The sequence below is a fragment of the Lemur catta genome, chromosome 1 (genome assembly GCF_020740605.2).
Source record: "Lemur catta isolate mLemCat1 chromosome 1, mLemCat1.pri, whole genome shotgun sequence".
In the NCBI taxonomy this organism is placed as follows: Eukaryota; Metazoa; Chordata; class Mammalia; order Primates; family Lemuridae; genus Lemur; species Lemur catta.
Window position 1 is genome coordinate 230,835,838 of NC_059128.1, and position 21,177 is coordinate 230,857,014.

The 21,177-nt window shown below is 36.2% G+C and overlaps 1 protein-coding gene and 1 pseudogene across 7 annotated transcripts in view; one reads left to right on the top strand and one right to left on the bottom strand.

Annotated features, from left to right (window-relative positions):
• SPICE1 (spindle and centriole associated protein 1) overlaps window positions 1-21,177 on the top strand; it is a 56,660-nt gene that overhangs the window by 20,651 nt on the left and 14,832 nt on the right. For all 7 annotated transcript variants that reach the window (XR_006732699.1, XM_045540266.1, XM_045540269.1 and 4 more), the window contains 6 exons: window positions 1,503-1,618; window positions 13,130-13,269; window positions 13,470-13,607; window positions 13,969-14,234; window positions 15,643-15,774; window positions 19,808-19,958. Coding sequence is in view for 6 of the 7 variants with exons in the window: in XM_045540266.1 (XP_045396222.1) it covers window positions 1,503-1,618; window positions 13,130-13,269; window positions 13,470-13,607; window positions 13,969-14,234; window positions 15,643-15,774; window positions 19,808-19,958 (943 nt within the window). In the remaining variant the exon portion in view is untranslated. The remainder of the gene's footprint in view (window positions 1-1,502; window positions 1,619-13,129; window positions 13,270-13,469; window positions 13,608-13,968; window positions 14,235-15,642; window positions 15,775-19,807; window positions 19,959-21,177) is intronic.
• On the bottom strand, window positions 8,277-9,785 carry LOC123630536 (annotated as a pseudogene).

The window sequence follows — 21,177 nt, forward strand, 5'->3', positions numbered from 1 at the left end:
GCAGAGGACCACTCTACATCAGAAAAGAAATTGATATATTGCCATAGGTAGTCTTGAGTTACCAAGAAAAAATGAAATCGCAGCTGTATTACTTAAGTCCTCTGGAGCCTAGTTGCTTCATCTGTAATAGGAATGAGTGAGACTAAATTTACTTATTTACCATATAATATATCAGGCCTTGCACTAGATGCTGGGCTACATGGATGAATAAGGCATGTCTCTGTCATTGGGTTGAGGACATGGCAAGAGCTGAGACAAGCAGGAGCTAGATCATGAAGGACTGAGGAACCACAAAGTAAGAGTAGAGCCGCTAAAGAATTTAAAGAAGAGTGGAATCATGATGAGATCAACTATGGTGTAGAAGATCGACTGGGGAGGGATAAGACTGGAGAGAGGGTGTGGTTAGAAGACTTAGGTGGGGATCTTAGTGAGAAGTGGTGAGGGCCTTACCCAAAGCAGTGCCAGTAGGGAAGGAAATAAAGAAGAACAGGGATAGATATGAGAGGGATTAAAATAAAGTAGAGTTTGGGTGGCTGATTAGATATGACAATGAGAAAGAAGGATAACTCCTAGTTTGCTGGCTGGAGTATTTGAGTAGATGGTGACACTGTTCATGGTCTTAGGTAATATTGGCAGGAACAAGATTTCTGGAAGAATGACGGGAGTGACTTAGGAAGATGTTCCATTTTGGACATGTTGAGTAGGGATATCTTTTAGGCAACTGAATATGTCTAGGGCTCAAGAGATCTGGGTGGAGATGGAGATTTTGAAATTAACAGCTACTTTGGAATGACATAAAATCATTCAGAAAGTGGATCAGATGAGAGGAGAAAAGGTTCAAAGGGAGTATATTGAATCACATCAGATCTAAAGGAAGGGTAGAAAAATGAGAACCAATAAAGGAGATTGGGAAAGAATAGCCAGAAGAATAGAAGAAAATCTAAGAAAATATAGTATTATGGAAGTTAAGGGCAGAGTGTATCAAGAAGATTTTAAAGGAAAGAAATGAGTGGTCATTAAAGTCTAATAAGTCAAAAAAGTAAAGAAAGGTAAAGACAGAAATCTCTGTTTGATTTAGGAATAAGTGTGTTGTTGCTGACCATACAGAGAGAGCAGTTAAGAGTGGAGTGGTAGGGCAGAAGCAAAGTTGCAGGTAGATGGGGAATGAAAGGTTGGGAACAACTCATTCAAGAAGTTTGGTGGTGAAGGGGAGAGAGGAGATAGGTAATAGCTCAAGGTGAGTGCCAGGGTAAGATAGGAGAAATTTGCTCCTGTTTAAATGTTGATGAACTGAAGCCAGTACAGAGAGAGGTTGAAGATACAGGAGAGAAAAAGGACAATTGATGCAGTAGAAAGATGTGAGAGGGTTTGGGTTCTAGAACACACGTAGAAGGATTAGCTTCAGAAAGAGGGACCGCTCTTCTGTTACCAGAAAAAGAAAGAAAGCATGAATGTGTATATAATCAACTTGTGTTGTTATTTTTATTGTTGTGTTGAGATAGGCTCTTAATGAAGTAGATGACGAAGGAGAAGAAGGAACAGTTAATAGCCAATCAGGAGAAAGCGAGAATGAGTTGGATAACTCTCTAAACTCTGAGCCTAACATGAATACAGACAGGTGTGTATCTATGGCATAAGTGTTTATAACTCTTACCTTTTTCCAAGGCCATTTCAAATGTTTGTTTATCATATCATCTTTTTTATTAATTGGGGCTTTATTTAAAATTTTTTTTAATTTGGATTTGATTTCAAAAAGGTTCTAAGAGTAGTATAAAAAGTTCCTATGTACTCTTCATCCAGACTCACCAATCGTTAACACTTCACACGTTTTATTATTTTCTCTTTTTCTGAATATTTATACACATACACATATGCACACACACACGCACATGTACACACACACACACATTTTTAAAGAACTGTTTGGGAGTAAGCCGTAATACATTGTGTTCCTTTATCCCTAAATACTTCGCTGAGTATTTCCTAAGAACAAGAGTATTCATTTACACAATCACAGTACAGTGATCACAATCAGGAAGTTACATTGATTAAATATTACTATTTAATCCGTAGGCCTTAATTAGATTTCTCCAATTTTCCCAATAATATTTTTTATGTTTATTTTATTTTATGATTAAAGAATCAATCGTGATCACTTATTGCATTTAGTTTTCATGTCTTTCATTTTTAAAAGATCTGGAAACTTTTAAAAGCAAATCTTAGTGTTTCTTTGTTTTTCATGACATTTTTATAGTTTTGATGAAGTACAGTGCAGGTATTTTATAGAATTCCCTCTAAGTTTGCTTTCTCTGACATTTTTTCCTTATTAGACTCAGGTTATACATTTTGGACAGGAATACCTCTGAAATGATGCTAAGTCCTCAGTGCATTATATCAAGAGGCAGTGATGTCATTGCTTCCATTATTGGTGCTGTTAACTTTCATCTGTTGGTTAAAGTGATGTCTGCCAGGTTCCTTCTATGGATTATAATCTTATAGTTTCTTTTGTAATATATATGTTGATGTTCATTTGTCACACAGTTGGCCAATGGGAGCTTCTTCAAGTCATTCCTATGTCTTTTTGACATTTCCTCTTTTTTTTTTACATTTAATTTCTTGCATAGTATGGTTCTTATTACATCCTTCCCTTTCCTTGGAATCAGCCATTTCTTTAAGAAGCCTTGGTTTATTTTAGGTTTATTTTATTGAGGATAGGTGTTTAGAAACCAAACATGTTTAAGGCTCTGAATTTTTCTATGATCGCTACTTTAAATGTATACCATACTGATATGTAGTGTTTTCTTTAGAAATGAGATAATTTCAGTTAATATTTCCACTTTTACCTAAGAGTTTTCTAGTAGCTAGTAGGTTTTTTGAAAACTTTCCAGAGCTTCTTTGTTATTTCTAGTTTTATTACATTACATTCAGAGTGTGATTTGTAATATTTCTACTTGTGGAACTTACTGTTTTCTTTGTGACCTAATATATGATCAAATTTTTGTGAATGTTGCATGTGTGTGCTTAAAAAGGTATATACTCTGTTAACAAGATAAAGTTTTAAATGTATATCCATAGGTCTACCTCATTGATTATGTTGTTTACTCCTGCTGTATCCTTATTTATTTTTGCCACTATCTTATACTGAGAGTGGGGTATTAAAGTCTCCTACTATTAGTGTGTTTCTATTTCTCTTTGCATTTTTTGTTTAAGTATATTTAATTCATTTTAGAGTTAAATACCTCTTTTCTTATACATGTATGTCCATAAGTGTTATATCTTTGTTGTGATATATAACTTTTAGCATTATAAAGTATCCTTTGTCATATTTAATGCCTTTGGCTTCAGTTCTACTTTGTCTGATATCAGGAATGAAACCTCTCCTTTCTTCTTATTTTCAATTTATCTTTGATTTTTATATTTAGCCTTTTGGAATTAGTTTGTGTTAGGCATGTCTCTTGTATTCAAGGCAGAGTTGGGTCTCACATTGTTAGCCAATTTGAAAATATTCTTCTTTTAATTGGCAAAGTAAACTTGTAACATTTACTGATGTGGTTGTTGTGTTTGATGTTAACTCTGTCATATTTTATAGTACTGTTAATTGTACTATATTACTGTTTTCCTGTTCTGTGTGATATGTTTTCTCTGTTCTTTTGGTATTTAGGAAGTTTGTAATTTTGTCCTGGTGGTTACCTTTTTATGTACCTTTTATAGAGCCTTTAGTCTGTTTTCTTATTTAACCTTTCACTGTCAGGTGTGTCAGTTTTAAATATTTTTTTTAATTCCACCTTTTGCCTGTATAACAAGTGAGTTATTCTATGTTGCCATTCTTTCCATTCTTTTCTCTCCATCCTTCTCATTTTTTAGTTGCGTTTTTTGCTTTGACCAGAACATTAAAGATTTACATACTAAGCTTTCATGTGTATCCCATTTTTGTTTTTGTCTTAGAGCTGCAGTTAAATATATTAATTGCTCATCATCATTCCTTTTATGATTTTTTTACTTATTTAGTTGGATCTCTTGGTTAGATAAAGCTCATGCTGTAGGGCTTATGAATATAGCATATCCTGAATTCTTTAAAAGTTTTTCTATAGCTTTTATACTTGAAGGAAAGCTTGGTTAGATATAAAATCTTTGGTTCATGCTTTCTTTGGTTGATTTTCCGTGCTACTCCACTTTTGGTGTGCCTTGTTATGTTGCTTTGGAGAGCTCTGGTGCTAGAATAATTTTCTTACCCTTATAAGTGATTTGGTTTTATCTAGTGACTCGATTTCCTTTATCTTTAAAATTTATTTCTTTTATCTTTAAATTTAAGTATTGCTAAGATATGTCTTAGAGTTTACTTTTCCAGAACAATTTTTCCTTTCCCAATAGTTAGGATATAAATTTGATTCTTTGTTTTTCTCTCTAACCCTTTTTATTCTTCTTAATCTTATTTTTATTCTTTTTGTTGTTTTACTATAATTCTTCAGTGTTCCTTATTAAATTTTTATTTAACAATTCTCCACTGGACACCTTATAATTTAATCTTTATTTCTGAGGTTTTTTTGTTGTTTTGTTTTGTTTTTTTCTTTTTTGGAGACTGAGTCTCGCTCTATTGTCTGGGCTAGAGTACAGTGGTGTCTTCATAGCTCACTACAACCTCAAACTCCCGGACTCAAGTGATTCTCTTGCCTCAGCCTCTCAAGTAGCTTGGGACTACAGACACATGCCACCACGCCTGGCTAATTTAAAAAAAATTTTTTTTCATAAAGACAGGGTCTCGTTATGTTGTCCAGGCTAGTCTTGAACTCCTGGCCTCAAGCAATCATCCCACCTCAGCCTCCCAAAGTGGGATTACAAGCATGAGCTACCTTTCCTGGCTGATAGTTTTTTTCTTTTTTTTTTTAAACTTCTTTCCTGAATTCAGTTCATTCTTGTTTTGTTTCTTCTTGGTGTTTGGCCATTTTTGTTCTTAATTTTGGAATTTCTGCTTCAAGATTTATATACAAACATCTCCAAATGCTTGTTCAACTATATTTAATTCCATTTGGAATACTGAGTTTTAGTTTTCTTCTGCCCTTCCCTTTTTATGGTGTGTTGAGAGAGGAATTTTCAATAGCCAAATACTTCAATTAAAAATTTCTGTTTTGTTATTTTGTCTTTGTATGATTATAGACTGTTTTGGTCTGTACATTTTTAGACAGGGTTGAGAGTTTGGGGTGGCTTATAAGATTCCTAGGATTTTTGTTTTTTTTTTTTTTGAGACAGAGTCTCACTCTGTTGCCTGGGCTAGAGTGAGTGCCGTGGGGTCAGCCTAGCTCACAGCAACCTCAAACTCCTGGGCTCAAGCGATCCTTCTGCCTCAGCCTCCCAAGTAGCTGGGACTACAGGTACATGCCACCATGCCCAGCTAATTTTTTCTATATATCTTTTTAGTTGTCCAGATAATTTCTTTCCATTGTTTTTTTTGTTGTTGTTGTTTTATTTTGTTTTTTAGCAGAGACGGGGTCTCGCTCTTGCTCAGTCGGGTCTCGAACTCCTGAGCTCAAATGATCCTCCCGCCTCAGCCTCCCAGAGTGCTAGGATTATAGGCATAAGCCACTGTGCCCGGCTGAGATTCCTAATTCAAGAGCATGCTCTTTTGTCAGTTATATTGAAGCACAGTTTATATATTTACAAAAAAAGTATTGTGAGTGAAAGTTAATTTATCCTCTAATATTATAGTTCTCTTTTGCCTTGAAAGACTCTTGCCTTTTTTCCCCTTTACCACTCAGTCTCCAAAGTATTTCTCCCCAAGAAATGATGCCTTTCCTAGACTACCACCTTGGATTCTACATACTTTAAGGTTCCTTTTTCGTAGTGTTAGGTTCTCCCAGTGTTTTTGTTTTTGTTTTTTTGGTTTTTTTTTTTTGGTGGTTATTATTTTTTAAGTATTTGCACCCTTAGAGTGGACTTTTTCTTTCTGGGGGTGATTTTTGTCACCATTAGGCTCTCAGCTTTCCTCTTGTCTGTGTAGTCATTTTGAATTGCCCCAACTCTCTGTAAAGACTTCTGGCAGGAGCTCAGGAAATATCTTTGCTGGAATTTGGTATTTATTTTTCTACTTACAGGTAATTTGAAGTTAGTAATAGTCTGTCTTCCGGTAATGTAGAAGGTGTGGCCTATGTGCTGTTTTATTGGCTCTTCTTATTACACTGTATAGTGTTTTGGAGGCCATGGAGAGTGTTTCAAATTTTGTGATCGCCATTTTCTTAGTGATACTTGGAATTATGTATCGTCTGTTAAGTACTTTTTCAGAATCAAAATAGAAGTGGTCTAATACAGAATTGCTTTTATTTGTTACATTTGTATCAAATTATGTTTTTTATTTGCTTGGTTAAAGTTAGTTTTATTTTGTTAGCTGTATGAACAGGTAGTTTGCAACTTTTGAATACCTTATGTCTCAAAATGTTACTTGTTAACTATTTGTCATGCTGTGTTGGAAGATGCATTAGGCTTGGAATCATGTGACTCCACCTTTGGATATTTACAAGGTAGATATCCTGTGGGTCTTTATTTCCTCAGTTGTAAAATATGACTGGTAGAACATACGATTTCTAAGGTGCCTTCTGGTTTGAAAATTTCTATGAATATATGCTTCTGTGAGCACTAAATAGATTTCTTATAGAGATAATACTGTACATTATAAATAAGTTTCTAATCCAATCCTCAAAAGCCTCTACGAGGTCATTGATTTTTCTGGGGATCAGTGCATTCAGAGGAAGGAGCAGTGATTGCAAGTGTTTTCCTCACTTTTTCCTTTGCCACTGTCTTACTCACTCTGTAGACCTTTGTTGAGTGAAAAAGCAAAGGTAGAATTTGGGAAGAAAAGGCGATGCTAGAGGCATCTATGGCAAAAAGGGAGGAAGTCCCAAGTGACAGCAACTGGATGACAAAATTTCTCTTTCCAGTAGGTTTGGGCAGCTCCTTTTGGGTGGGGTTTGTATGTGGGGATATAAATTAGAGATGTTGATATTCCTTAGTTCTCTACGAAATAATGTCCTTAGAATACTATTTCAATGAATGCTGTCATAAAATAGAATTGGTGCTGAGTGGTCATCAATGAAAATGAAAGGAGCTTGGATTTGAATCAATGCCCATAGTAAATTAAATGAATAAAATGAAATGAGTTCATTTCAGTAAATAAAATGAGTAGTCTGAAATGAATTCCAGATCTAAGGAAATTTATTGTTTTTGGATGGAGATAAATACTTTAATTACTTCCCCCACCCCTGTATTTCAAGAATAATATGCAGAAAATATTTTGAGCTTTTAAACTGGAAGTTGCCAAATAAATTTAAGGTGGTGTATTAGTTTCTGGGTTGCTGTAGCAAATTACCACAAGTTTGGTGGCTTACACAACAGAAATTGATTCTTTCCGTGTTCTGGAGGCCAGAAATCCAAAATCAGTTTCACTAGGCCTACATCAAGGTATCAGGAGGGCTACACTACTCCAGAAGAGAATCTGCTCTAGAAGAGAATCTGCTCCTTGCCTCTTCCAGCTTCTGATATCTGTTGGCTTTCCTTGGCTTATGGCTGCATCACTGTAATCTCTGACTCTGCTTTTACATCTTCTCCTCTGTGTGTGTGTCAGACTCTCTCTCTTCCTGTCTCTTATAAGAAGATAGATAATTGTATTTAGGGCTGCTAAAGATAATCTCAAGATTCTTAATTATATCTACAAAGATCCCCCTTTTTTGCCATATAATGTAATATTTACAGGTTCTAGGCATTAGGGCATGGGAATATCTTCAAGGGCTGTTATTTAGCCTATGGTTCTCCTAGCAGCCTTCAAAGATTCCCATTCCCAATTCTCAGCATCAGTTCAATAAAAATAAATAAATAAATAAAATTGAAGAAAATCTTATGTAAGTATCATCAGCTCAAAAGTTCCAGATCTCATCATCTAAATGAGGTACGGGGTATAAGATTCTGAATATGATCCATCCTGGTGGAAAATTCTTTTCTATCTCTGGTCCTGTGAAACTAAGAAACAAGTTATCTGCTTTCAAAATACAGTGATGGGACAGGTATAGAATAACAATTATAGATGTTCTCATTTTGTTTTTTATGTTTTTATTTTATTTTTTTCTGAGTGGCGTACATTGTATCAGAAACCTTAAACACTCTTCAGACAAAGCATAATGTCTTTAGTCAAGACTCTTGTGTGGCTTATACAGAAAACTGAAGCTTTTTGGATTAGGGGCAAGAAGAGGGACAGTACAGGGGATGAATACTTAGTTTGCCAGAAAGACCCCTCATGATGAATGCTTTTCAGCTAGCTTATATCAGCTTTGCCCATAGTGTTTTCAGGGGGTCTACCATGTAGAAGGCCTGTTCTGGGAGATGGTCATATTCACCTGCCAAGATCTGCTGGAATCCTTTGGTGATCTCCTTCGTGGGTACCAGCTTCTGCATATGACCTGTGAAGACCTCAGCAACCTGGAATGGCTGAGACAAGAAATACTGTATTTTTCCATGCTTGGGACACAGTCAGTTTGTCTTTCTCAGAAAGTTCATCCATACTCAGCATAGCAGTGATGTCCTGGAGGGATTTGTGGTCCCGCGGGATCTTTTGCATCCTACTGGCAACATCATAATGCTCATTGTCAACAATGTTGGGATCCATAACGTGAGAGGTGGAGTCTAGAGGATCCACAGCTGGATAGATGCCCAGCTCAGATATCATGTGGGACAGCACAGTGGTAGCATCCAAATGGGCAAAGGTAGTGGCAGGGCAGTCAGGTTATCAGCAGGCACACAGAGAGCCTGTGCACAGGTGAGAGATCCCTTCTTGGTGATGGTGATTCTTTTCCGCATGTCAGTGGCCAGAGTAGGCTGATAGTCTACAGCAGAAGGGATTCTGCCCAATAAAGCTGACACCATTGAGCCAGCCTGGGTGAAGCAAAAGATGTTATCAGTAAACAACAGTACATCTTGACCTTCTTGGTCTCTGAAGTATGTAGTCACTGTCAGTCCAGTTGGAGCTATGCAGATACAAGCACCAGGCAGTTCGTTCATTTGACTGTACGCCAGTGCTACCCTGGGTGTAGAATCTTTGATATCACCAGACTCAGTCATTTCATTGTATAAATCATGTGCTCTCACACGTCCTCTCACTAACACCAGCAAACAAAGAGTAACCACCATGGGCTCTGGCAACATTGTTAGCTGCCTGATCATTCCAGTCTTGCCAACTCCAGTGCTACCAAGGAGCCCAATTTTGCAACCCTTGTCATGGGGAGCTAGTAACCCCATGACACTCTTGATACCATTCATCAGAATTTCCTGCTCAACACTCATTTCCATGAATTCAGGACCCTCAATATGAATGGGAGCAAATTGTTTGGTTTTGATGGGAACTTTTTCATCAATAGGTTCTGTAGTGACATTCAGGATTCTGCCCAAAGTCTTGGGACCAACAGGAATTTTGATTGGTGCACTAGAATCCAGGATATTGTGGCCTCTAACTCAGCCTTCTGTAGCATTCATAGCAATGGTCCTTACTGTGCTGTCACCCGGAATGCTAGGCCACCTCGAAAACCAGCTTGGTCTCTTGCCTTGCACTTCCAGGGCATTTAGGACGGGTGGTAGTGCCTCATCAAACTGGATATCCACCACTGCACCAATGACTGCTGCGATGCACCCAGTGGTAGCACCTGCCTTTGGCGAAGGTGATGTTTGCACCACATGGTCGTTGAAGGGCTGAGTCCTCGAGAGGCCCCAGAGGCCGAGGCAGTGGCCACACGACCCACAAGACTCAACATGGCAGAGTCTGATGTTCCCCATTTTAAAACGAAAAAATTAAGGAAGAAAGGAGTCACCAGTACTAAGCAACTTTGAAATTCAGCAGTGCAAATACCATTAAGGTTCAAGGCCTGGGAATAGTCCTCTGTGGCTTGAGTCTTCACCCTCTGGGTCTGTGGCTCTGCCCTCTGTGCCTGTGGCTATGCCACTTGTCTCTGTGCCTGTGGATCTGGCCCCTACAAGAGCTACATCTGCAGCTGCGGCTTTGGTGTCATTCTTTCTTTTTATTGATGGATAGCCTGTGTTCGCAGCTGAGTAGTTTTATCAGACTATGTCCTGTGTATAGAATTTTGGGAGTCTGGCACCCTTCTTTCATTTTCTCCTGCCTCTGTCCCTTTCAGTCCAAGCTGGCATACTTCTGCTGGTATAGCATTCTCAGAAGATCTTGTGGGTCTCTTGTGTATGTCATGGGAAGGAATTCTTTCCATTAGACAAGAGGTCCTCCACAGATCTTTCCTGGATAGTCTCTTCTTTGTTTCTGGCTTTTTCTGAGATCATTGAGAGGATCCACAAATCACATGCGTTATCTCTTTAGAACTAGCAAAAGGTTGCCTAGCCATACTCTTGCCTTCTTTCCAGGGAAAGCTTTCCTAAAAGTGACTCTACTAATTTGAGTATCTTTTGCAATCTGGAAAGACTGAAAATTTTTCAAATCATCAGGTCCTATTTCCTTTTTGCTTAACAGTTTTTCCCTCAATTTATCTCTTTCCTCTTGCGCTTTACACTAAGCCTTGAGAAGCAGGCTGCACCTTCAGCACGTTGCTTTGAAATCTTCTCAGTTAAGTATCTAAAGTCATCACTTACAGAGTTCTTTTTTTTTTTTTTTGTTTAGAATAAATTTATTTAGTGATCTGATAAACTTAGCAAAAAACAAAACAAAACTACCTGGTCTTTTTATAATGTGTGTCCTTGTTGGGACAGTAATATTACGTTCATTACCACACTTCACAAAACTTATGAAGAGTCTCACAGAAATATACAGGAAGCACAGTAAAATCAAATTACACTTTGGAAAAACTGAAAAGTTCTTCTTTTCCACACAAGTCAACTAAGTTTTCTGCCACCTTATAACAAGGATTGACTCTCCTCCAATTTCTAATAACATGTTTTATTTCTTTCTGCAGCCTTGCCAGAAGTTTCTTTAATACTTACATTTCTACCAAAATCTTATTTGTGATAATATACGTATTTTCTAAGACAATATAGGCTTTCTCCACGCCTCACTTCCTTCTGAGCCCTCATTAGAAGAGTCTTTAACACTTGCATTTCGGCCAACGATCTGTTTAAGGCAATCTTTTGTTTTTTCTATCATTCACCTAAAAATTCTTTCAGCCTTTACCCATCACACAATTCTAAAGCTGCCTCCACATTTTTAGGCATTTATTGTACTAGTACCACATATTCAGGTACCAAAATCATAGTTTTCTGGGGATGCTGTAACAAATTAACACAAACTTGATGGCTGAAAACAACAGAAATTTATTCTCTCACAATTCTGGAGGTTAGAATCTGAAATCAGTTTCACTAGGCTGAAATCAAGGTGTTGGTAGGGCCATATTCCCTCTGGAGGTTCCAGGGGAGAATCTATTCCTTGCCTTTTCTACCCTCTGGTGCCTGTCATCATTCCTTGGCTTGTGGCTACATCACTCCAATCTGTGTCTCCATCTTCATGCCACCTCACTATCTGTGTCAAATCTCCCTCTGCCTCCCTTTTAGACGGATAGACATGATTTGTATTTAGGGCCCACTGGAAAATCCAGGATCACCTGCTTAACTTAATCACACCTGCAAAGTCCCTTTTTAGTCAGATAAGGTAGCATTTATAGGTTCTAGGGATTAGGTTGTGGGTATCTTTCGGGGAGCTATTTTTCAGTCTACCATAGATGACAGTATATTTTTATTGTTATTATTTCACAAGACCTGACTCATGAAAGTATACATTAGAGACAGAAATGTGAGTTTCAGACTGATTGGGTTTATTTGTCCAACTTATACAGAAACCTCATTACAACACTATTCTTGGGGTTTTTCCGGAAGCTTGGATTTAGAGCTAATGCTATCTTACAAAGGGGTCTTTTTGATGCTTTGGTAACTAGTCCCCTTTGAATGGTCTATGTCATAGAACTTTTGCTAAATAAACTTTTTAGCAACTAGGATTGTAATATGCTGTCCATAGGTTGCCTGAAAGCAACTCCTTTAGGCTGAAGTTTGTGGCCACTAAATAAGATTCATCCTTCCTCTTTTTCTTTTTTAAAACAGCTGTATTGATTTATGGTTTATTCACCATATAGTTTGCTCATTTAAAATGCAATACTTAGTGGTTTTTAGTATATTCAGAGTCATATAGTCATACAGTCATCACTCTTCAGTACAGAGTCATACAGTCATCACTATGATCAATTTTAGAATATTTTTATCACCCCAAAAAGAAACCCCATACTCCTTAGCTGTCAAGCCTCATTTCCTCCCAAATTCTTCCGCCTTAGGCAACTGCTAATCTATTTTCTGTCTCTATAGATTTGCCTATTCTGGACATTTCATATGTACATAGATCATGCAGTGTGCTGTATTTTGTGTCCGATGTCTTTCACTTAGTATAATGTTTTTAAGATTCATCCATGTTGTGGCATACTGATAATATATTTCATACCTTTTTAAGGCTGAATAATATTTCACCGTATAGCTACAACACATTTCACTTATCTGTTCATGAGCTGTGGATATTTGGATTGTTTCTACTTTTTGGCCCTCTCCCTGTTTTAAATCTCAATCCAAGTGAGATATAGACAGCTGAAGATTAAAATATCAGCTTTAATCATGATAAAGATGTTTATGGCATAAGGCTTAGCTCTGTAACCTAAGGGTTTGCAAATACTAACCCCCTAAACTGCAGGTCTTCTTTATAACCCATTAAGTTTACTTTAGTGATGAGCAGAGACTGCTCTGTGGACAGGCTCCTTCATAGGAGAGTGAAACCAAAAGGGGCTGAGCCATATCTGCTTAATTATACTACTCTAGAGAAACGGAGGATGGAGCCATACCACAAAACTGCAGAAAGGGCAAATGCTTCTACATTAGGGGCCAAGGTAGGTAGGAGACTGGGAGGCAGATGGAATGATTCTTTGTAACGCTAAAATGATAGGCATTTTTGCTATCTACCTATCTTGTCAGTTAAAGCGAAAAGTATTTTTTCTTTGATGACAAATTATTAAAAGTTCCTTCAAATCAAACATGTAAGCAGTTGGACAGTTTAAATGATAGTACCTATTAATTCTAAAATAGCTTATTGTCCCATAATTTATAGGTTTCTCCATGAACTAAAGGAAGAGAATTCTGAGTTAATTAGTCAACTGTGGACTGATATTCAGCAGAAAATGGCGACACAGTCACAAACAACCCCTGTAGGAACTCCATCATCTGTTCTTTCATCAGGGGAACAAAGAGGTTTGTTCTCCCTTTGCATTATTTTTAGAAGGCTGCTTTGTTAGGTTCTTTCTTGAACACAGTAATTTTTAAAAGAATGTTATTTGAGTTTTAACTGCCTTAGCCTAATTGGCTAAAATACTAATGGCTCTATCAACTGAAATACTTTTTTAAAAAGGTTTATTTACTTGAGATACTTTTGGAAATATTGTTCCTTTTAGCTGCTCTGAATGCTACCAATGCTGTCAAGAGAATCCAAACCAGGCTGCAACCTGAAGAATCTACTGAGACTGTAGACTCAAGTTATGCTGTGGGACAAGTGCTAAACTCAAGGAAGCAAAAACAGCTATTGAATAAAGGTTCAGTCCCTTAATTTACAAAGCTAAATTATTAAACATGTAACTTGATACAGCTATCTTAATCTCTTAGTAAATGTTTTTTTCTTTAATCTTATCCAGTTGGATCCAGTTAAGTAAGAGTTTGTTGGATGGTAACTAAGAAATGCCTGTTTTCATACATAACTCTGGAAAGATGGTTCTAGTGCATTCATTATAGATAGTGTAAATCTGGTTTAAATGGTATAGATTTTAATGACAAAAATGGTGATAACTTCTATAAAAATTTCTAATAAATTGTGAACAACAGTCAAAAAGTTTTTCTAGTAGGTTCTAGTTTTCATTTTTCCTGGTCTTGAAATAGAATAATTTCTGTCCTTAACAGTGAAAAGAAAACCAGATTTGCGTGCTCCTTCCAAGCAGAAGAAAAGCATGTTATCAGGTAACACAGCCTCTGCAGACTTACCGAGTAGCAATAACTGCAACTTGGATGTCCTCAAACACATGATACATGAAGTGGAACACGAAATGGAAGAATATGAGCGGTGGACAGGACGCGAAGTTAAAAGACTGCAGAATAGTCAGGGTCTTACAGGCTTCACCTTGTCGCTGGTGAGCTCCCTCTGCCGCCTCGTTCGGTACCTTAAAGAGGTAAGAGCATGAGGTGATTAGAGTCTTCTCTTCAGGCAGAAATGGGAGGGAGGGGTTCCTTTCCACTTAATTTATCGCAACCTCCAAATAAAGTACAAATTTGAATAGCTTTGCTTAACATACCTCCATTTTAGATTATCTGCATTAAAGTTTTAAATTCTTAATATCCTTCTGCCATTAGTTGATACATGCTCAGATAAGTGATTTTGATTTTTATATCAGCTTTAGCAAATTTTAATTAGTAAGGTAAATCTATAAAGATTATGTATTGCACTAATATTTAGTGTGGCTGTTTTAAATACAACTATTAACTGTGTCCTTATTCTATTGCTTTTCTCTGCTTCCTACTCCCATGTTAGTTTAGTTTGGAGAGTGGCATTGCCTATAATCTGTAGACTTGATAGGTGGAAAATTCTTCATGTTCTCTGTATGTCTAGTAACTTAGGTATGGCTTTATTGTCTAAGTGGGAGGTGTTTTACTGTTGTGAAAATAATTTATAAAACAAGCAAGAATTGTTTCTTTAATTTGTTTGCAAAAAATAGTTCATCCTCAGAATGCTGTAGTATTAGAGTTAGCTATTCATTTCATCTTTTAAAAAATCTGGTTAAACTGTTATTTATTATATATTTAAATCTGTTAAATATGACAAAAATGTTTAAGGAAACTTTATTATTTAAAAGAATAGATTCACCACCCTAATGCAGATATTTCAGTTTCTCTGGAGCTATCTCTCTAAAATTGCTTTTAAATGAAAGATTAATTGTATTATCAAACCTAGTAAAGTCTTAACATTCTTTCACCCTTAACTCACGAATCTTCAGAAGTGTAGTTTTGGCTTTCAGAAAGCCTTATAGGGTTAGAAACATGTAGCTTTTTAGTTAATCATTTGCTTTATAAAGCCTAAACCATTTGAACCTGTGGTAATTTATTTTTAGTTATATTTTAACAAGTTTCATTTTTGAATCAGAAATATAGTCATATGGTATGAAATTCTAAGATATAGGGTATACAATGAAAAATCTAACTCTCATCCCTAACTTCTAGCTGACTTGTTTGCTTCCTTGTACCCAACTATTATTACCGGGTACAAGTGTATCCTTGTAGAGATGATCTATGTATATTCAAACAATATGTATATGTATATCCCGCTACTTTCTTTTACAAAAATTGTAGTTATTTAATTCTAGATACCATTTTTTTCATTGTATTCTATTTAAAGAAGGGAAGAACATAAAGTAGTAGCACATTTTATTTAATGATAAACCTTTAAATAAAAATTCTTAATTTCATTACTGTCACATAATATAGGCTTCTTTATAAATATCTTCTTTGATGGCTTTCAATAGAAACTTTTAGTTTTCAACATGTGGTACTATTGGTGGAAGTTTATTTGATATTTTTTTGTAGAGTGAGCTCCAGCTACGTAAAGAAGTAGAAACAAGGCAGCAACTGGAACAAGTATTAGGTGATCATCGAGAGCTCATTGATGCTCTGACAGCTGAAATTCTTCTTCTTAGAGAAGAAAATACCACTACACAGGTACTCAAGTGAGATCCCAGATTTTTCTGTATTTGGTAGTATAAAACTTCTGTAAACATGTACGGGATTCTCTTGTAGTTGCCTCTGCTTTAGCTGTGTTGATGTGATTACTTGTTAACCTCATTATTATCATCAGTGGTAACAGTTATTGAATATTTATTATCTTGGAGGTACTATAGTAGAAGCTTGGACTACAAATAGCATATAGACTAAGTCTACTGTCTTTAAGAAACTTATTTAGTGGGGAGGACAGAATCTACATTTAATTGATAACTACCAATAGTACAGTAGTTAATCCAAAATGTGAAATGAATGTTATGATAGCCCCTTTTACTTTCAAACCATAGAACATAGCCTTTGAAGAGCCCTTTTGTAGTTATATCAGATCCCATTTACAGTTGTTTACATGTAAACATATTTGTTAGGTGAGTCTTCTTTGCCACTTGACTAATTGTTCCTTTTCTTTTTTTTGAAGACTTACACAGTTCTCTTTCTAGAAAACCTATTGTTTCCATGCTGCATTAAGCATTCTTCCTTTGTGTACTTCTGATACTGTCTGGATATTGCTATTACTGCATTTACCAAATTATGTTATAATTATGTGTGTACTTGTCACTGAAACTGTGTGGTGCTTGAGTGTGTACAGTCTATTTTATTCATCTTTTTATTTGCATGTAGTAATTACTATTACTTTTATTGATACCAGAAGAGACTAGAAGAACAATAATTAGAAGGTAAATTGTGTTTATGTCAATAGACATCATATGTAAGATGTGTAATTTTTAAAAATTGATAATATAATTCACATACCATGAAGTCCACCCTTTAAAGTAATAATTCAATGTTTTTAGTATATTCAGAGTTGTGTACCAGCACCACTATCTAAATCCAGAACACTTCCCTCACCCCAAAAAGCAACCCCTACCCATTAGAAGTCACTCTGTATTCTCCCCCTCCCCAGCCCTTAGGAATCACTAATCTACTTTCTGTCTCTGTGAATTTGCCTGGTATAGACATTTCATAGAAATAGAATTGTGCAATATGTGGTCTTTTGTGTCTGGCTTCTTTCATTTTGCATAATTTTTTTCAGTTTCATCTATGCTGTAGCATGTATCAGTACTTCATTCCCTTGTGTTGCCTAATAATATTCTATCGTATGGACATACTATATTTTATTAATCCATTCATCAGTTAATGAACATTTGATTATTTCCACTTTTTGCCTATGGTGAATAATGCTGCTATGAACATTCATGTGCATGTTTTTGTATGAACAAATGTTTCAATTCTTCTGAGATGTGCTGTTTTAGAATGTACTAATTTATTCAACAAATCTTTATTGAACACTTATTGAGGGCCTTCCACTGTTCTAGGTGCAGGAAATACAGTAGTGAACAAAACACAGAAATCCTTGCCCTCATGGAGCTTATAATTCTAAATAAATCATTTTAAAAAAGAAAAGTTTATGGTAAGTTAGATGGTGATATATACTTTGAAGAAAACTAAAGCAAGTAGAAGGCAAAGGAAGTGCCTAGGATGAGGTGGGATGCAATTATAAATGGAATGGCCCATGACTGTCTGAGGAAGTGACATTTGAGCAAAGACCTGGAAGAGGTGAGGGAGTGAGCATGCAGGTAGCTGAGAGAAGAGCAGTCTGGGCAGAGAAAAGGCAAATGCAAAGGTCTTAAGGTGGAAGCATGGCTGGTGGGCTCATCCAGGAGACCAATGTGGTGGGAGTGGAGTATGGGGAACAGAGAGCAGAAGGAGGCAGGATCAGATAAACTAGATCACATAGGGCTTTGCATGCTAGTTAAGGACTTGGGTTTTTATGCTGAGTGAGGTGGGAAACCACTGAAGAAAATAGATGTGATCTGACTTGGGTTTTAAGAGGATCACTTTGGGCTACTATGTTGAGACTAGGTTAGAGATTGCTGCCTTTTCTCAAGTCTCAGTGCCCTTAGTGTCTCATGATACCCCTAGGCCACAAGAAATACTTACCAGTTCCATTTATTAAGTAAAGTACAAACAACTGTGTTCTAACAACTGAGTAGTTGTTTGAGAAAAGGTAATACTTTATTGTAAATAACCACAATTATTTACTAATGGGATGTGTATACCTTTTGAACACTGTACATCTTCTCAAGCTTGGAATCATGCTGGACATTGTCATTATTTCCTGTTCCACGTTCATTTTCATCCAGAACTTGTTTTTTTTAGCATAGCATAGCTGAAAACTCAGCCACAAGAAGATTTGACATTAGCAAAAGGAACATAATGCAGTCTAATGTTGAAACTGTGAACTGCCTTGAGCTAATAGTTCACCAGTGTCTGATAGATGTTGAGCATCTCTGTTTCCCTTGAAAATTTAAAATGTCTTCTGGTGCCCCTGTGAGTTCGCTATGGTACCCTGAGGCATATAGTTTGGAAACCTCAGCATATAGTTTGGGAACAGTTTAGGACTCTTAGAGTAGGTAGCCAGACACAAAAGCAGAGTAATATATGTAGGAGTTACTGGAATAATTCAGGTTATATATGTCAGCTTGGTCTAGGGTGGAAGTGGGAGAGGGTATGAAATAAAAGTGATCAAATTCTAAATATATTTTGAAGGCTGACCAATGGAGTCTGCTAATGGGTTGGATGTGAGGTGGAGGAGAGAATATTAGAGAAGAGTCAAGAGTGATTCCAACTTTGATTCCAAAGTTTTGGACTGAATAATTAAAAGGATGAAGTTGCTATTATGAGATGGTGAAGACTTCAGGAGGAGTTGGTTTTACATATCTTAAGATTGAGAAGTCTGTTTGAGTTCTAGATGGAGATGTTGAGTAGGCTACTGGATATATGAGTAAAATTTTGGAAAAATTTGGGCTGGTGGTATAAAAATGTTTAGTGAACTTCATTTAGCAGTATTGTTAGTAATATTTTTGATCTGGCCACACCTGATTTTTATCAGATGTCTATATATCTCTAAACATACTCTCTTACTCTCTCTCTCTCTCTCTCTCTCTCTCTCAGATAATAGTTTGTCACAAGCTGTCGTCCTTGGCTTCTTTTACTTTTCCAGGTTCTCAGCAATTTACAAAACTCTCCTTTTCTTCCTTCTACCTGCCATCTTCTCTGCTTCTAAGAACCACTTGTATAACACTAATACATCACTTAAGAAAGTGTGTATTATGTGGTTGTAATCAAACCTGATGCTTTCAGATGACCTACTTACATCTTCAGTGTGGAAAAGATTAGGAACAAAACAAATTCACCTAAACTTCTGGGCATTCTAGTTGATTTTGAAGTGTAAGAATGGAATTCCAAACAACACATTCAGCTATTTGACAGAAAGCAAATCTATGGCTATGGTATTTTGTGAATGATCTTTTAAATAAAAGAAAACTTTGTGTAACATTAAAACATATATATATATATATGTATACACACACAGTATATGAGATATATACTTATATACATAGACAAATATGAGAATATGTATACATATATAAAATAGTGCTATCTCTCTCTCATACATGTGCATAAAATACAAAGTTGTAATCATATTGCATACAGAATTTTGTGCTTTTCTTTTTTCTCTTGACATTATCTCACATGTATTACCATAAATCTTTATAGTATTCATGTTTATCAGCTTAAATGCCTAAGTAATATTCTATTGAGTTTCCTCCTCTCCATGTATCTGTGTCTCTCTGGATAACTTGAGAGTTACTTGAAATCATCAATATGAAGATGTTTTGTAAATCAAAAACCCTATAAAAAAAGGTTAATTCTTATTGTTATAGGAGAGTATTTATTAATTACTATTCTATGATTTACTTAACCATTTCTTTACCATGGGATCTTTAGAATATTTATAAATAGCATTGTTTTAGAATTTGAATGAAAGTCTCAAATTCCTGGAGTATTTAAAATAATATTACACACACACACACACACACACACACACACATGCTTTGTATGGTTTACTTTTTAGGTGATGGTTTGATGTTTGATATGCTAACAATATTATTTCACTTCTTTTCCTCTCTAGGCGAGACTTCAGCAGTACATGGTCACAACAGATGAGCAACTTATATCACTCACATACGCCATTAAGAACTGTCCTGTGATAAATAATAGCAGACAGGAAAGTCAGGCATCAGAAAGGGGAGCCACAGGTAGAAGAATTATGGAAAGTCCAGGTGAGTATGGTTTTATTATTCCAGACTCATTAAACTACTTAATGGCCTTAGAGTAACAAACCAACCAACCAAACCCTAAACCCCTGAGCACAGATGGAGTAGGCTCTTTATGCATACACAGTATTATAACTACTGCAGTTGCACTACTTTTCCAGCTAATATTGGATGCCTGCTCTATGCCAATGACCTTTTAAGTCTAACATGTATTATCTCATTTAATCCTTATCATAGTTCCATGAGAAAGATATTGTTATCCCCATGATTGTTATCCTCAGAGGAAACTGAGGCTTAGAGAGGGTTGATAATTTAGCAAAGTCACACAGGTAAAAAGTAGCAGAACTGGACATCTAGACCAATGAGACTTTAGTGCTAGTGCTTTTAATCATAGCACACCAGATTCAGAAGAGATGGCTTTGGAAAGAAAAAAAAAAAATACTAGGTTTTAGAAATTTACAACTTTTGTTCATATGTGATAATGTTTTGAAATTCTTTCCATACCCTGTGTGCCATCATGTACTATCAGCTGAATAAGGACATGTAGGCTTTTTCATGTTTTTTACTTTTAAGTAAGAGTTTGATGAGTATCTGTGTGGAAAGTGTTTTATATATTTAGAATGGTTTTCTGAGGATGGATTCTAAGAAGTAGCTGACCAAAATTTAACTTGCATGAGGTAAACTTGGTGACTAAGGGTGGGTCTCTGTCTTCTGGTAGAGTCTTGCTATTAATATCTCTGTCAAGGAATATGTCAGTGCTTTACTATTATCTGAGTTAAGCTTCACTACCATGAAAGCTTTTACTTATAGGTGAGAAGGGCTGGGCGTGAGTGTATTGTAAGGTTATTGTTAATTCTTACTATTGCCTGTGGAAAGAATCAGAAAGATTCACCTACATAAGGTGAAACCAGTTTGGCATCTTCTTGAGACTTAGCTCTTATAATCCTTTTAAAATAATATGGAATGTGACTATACTCTGATAATGCACAGCCTGTGAAATTACCTTGTTTTGTCATGAGCCTTGTATATGGAGGTCAGTGTATTACTATGCCCTGTTTTTGCCATTTTGTTACTTGTCATGATCATTAGAAAGCTATCGACAACAAATAATGAAAAATTCTAGAGTACCAGGTAAGATTTTTTAGGAGTCCCTAAGTGGCTTTGCTTTTACAGCTTTGAGGCCCTTAGTGCCATTTTCAAAAGTAGCAACGTCTTCCCAGTTGCT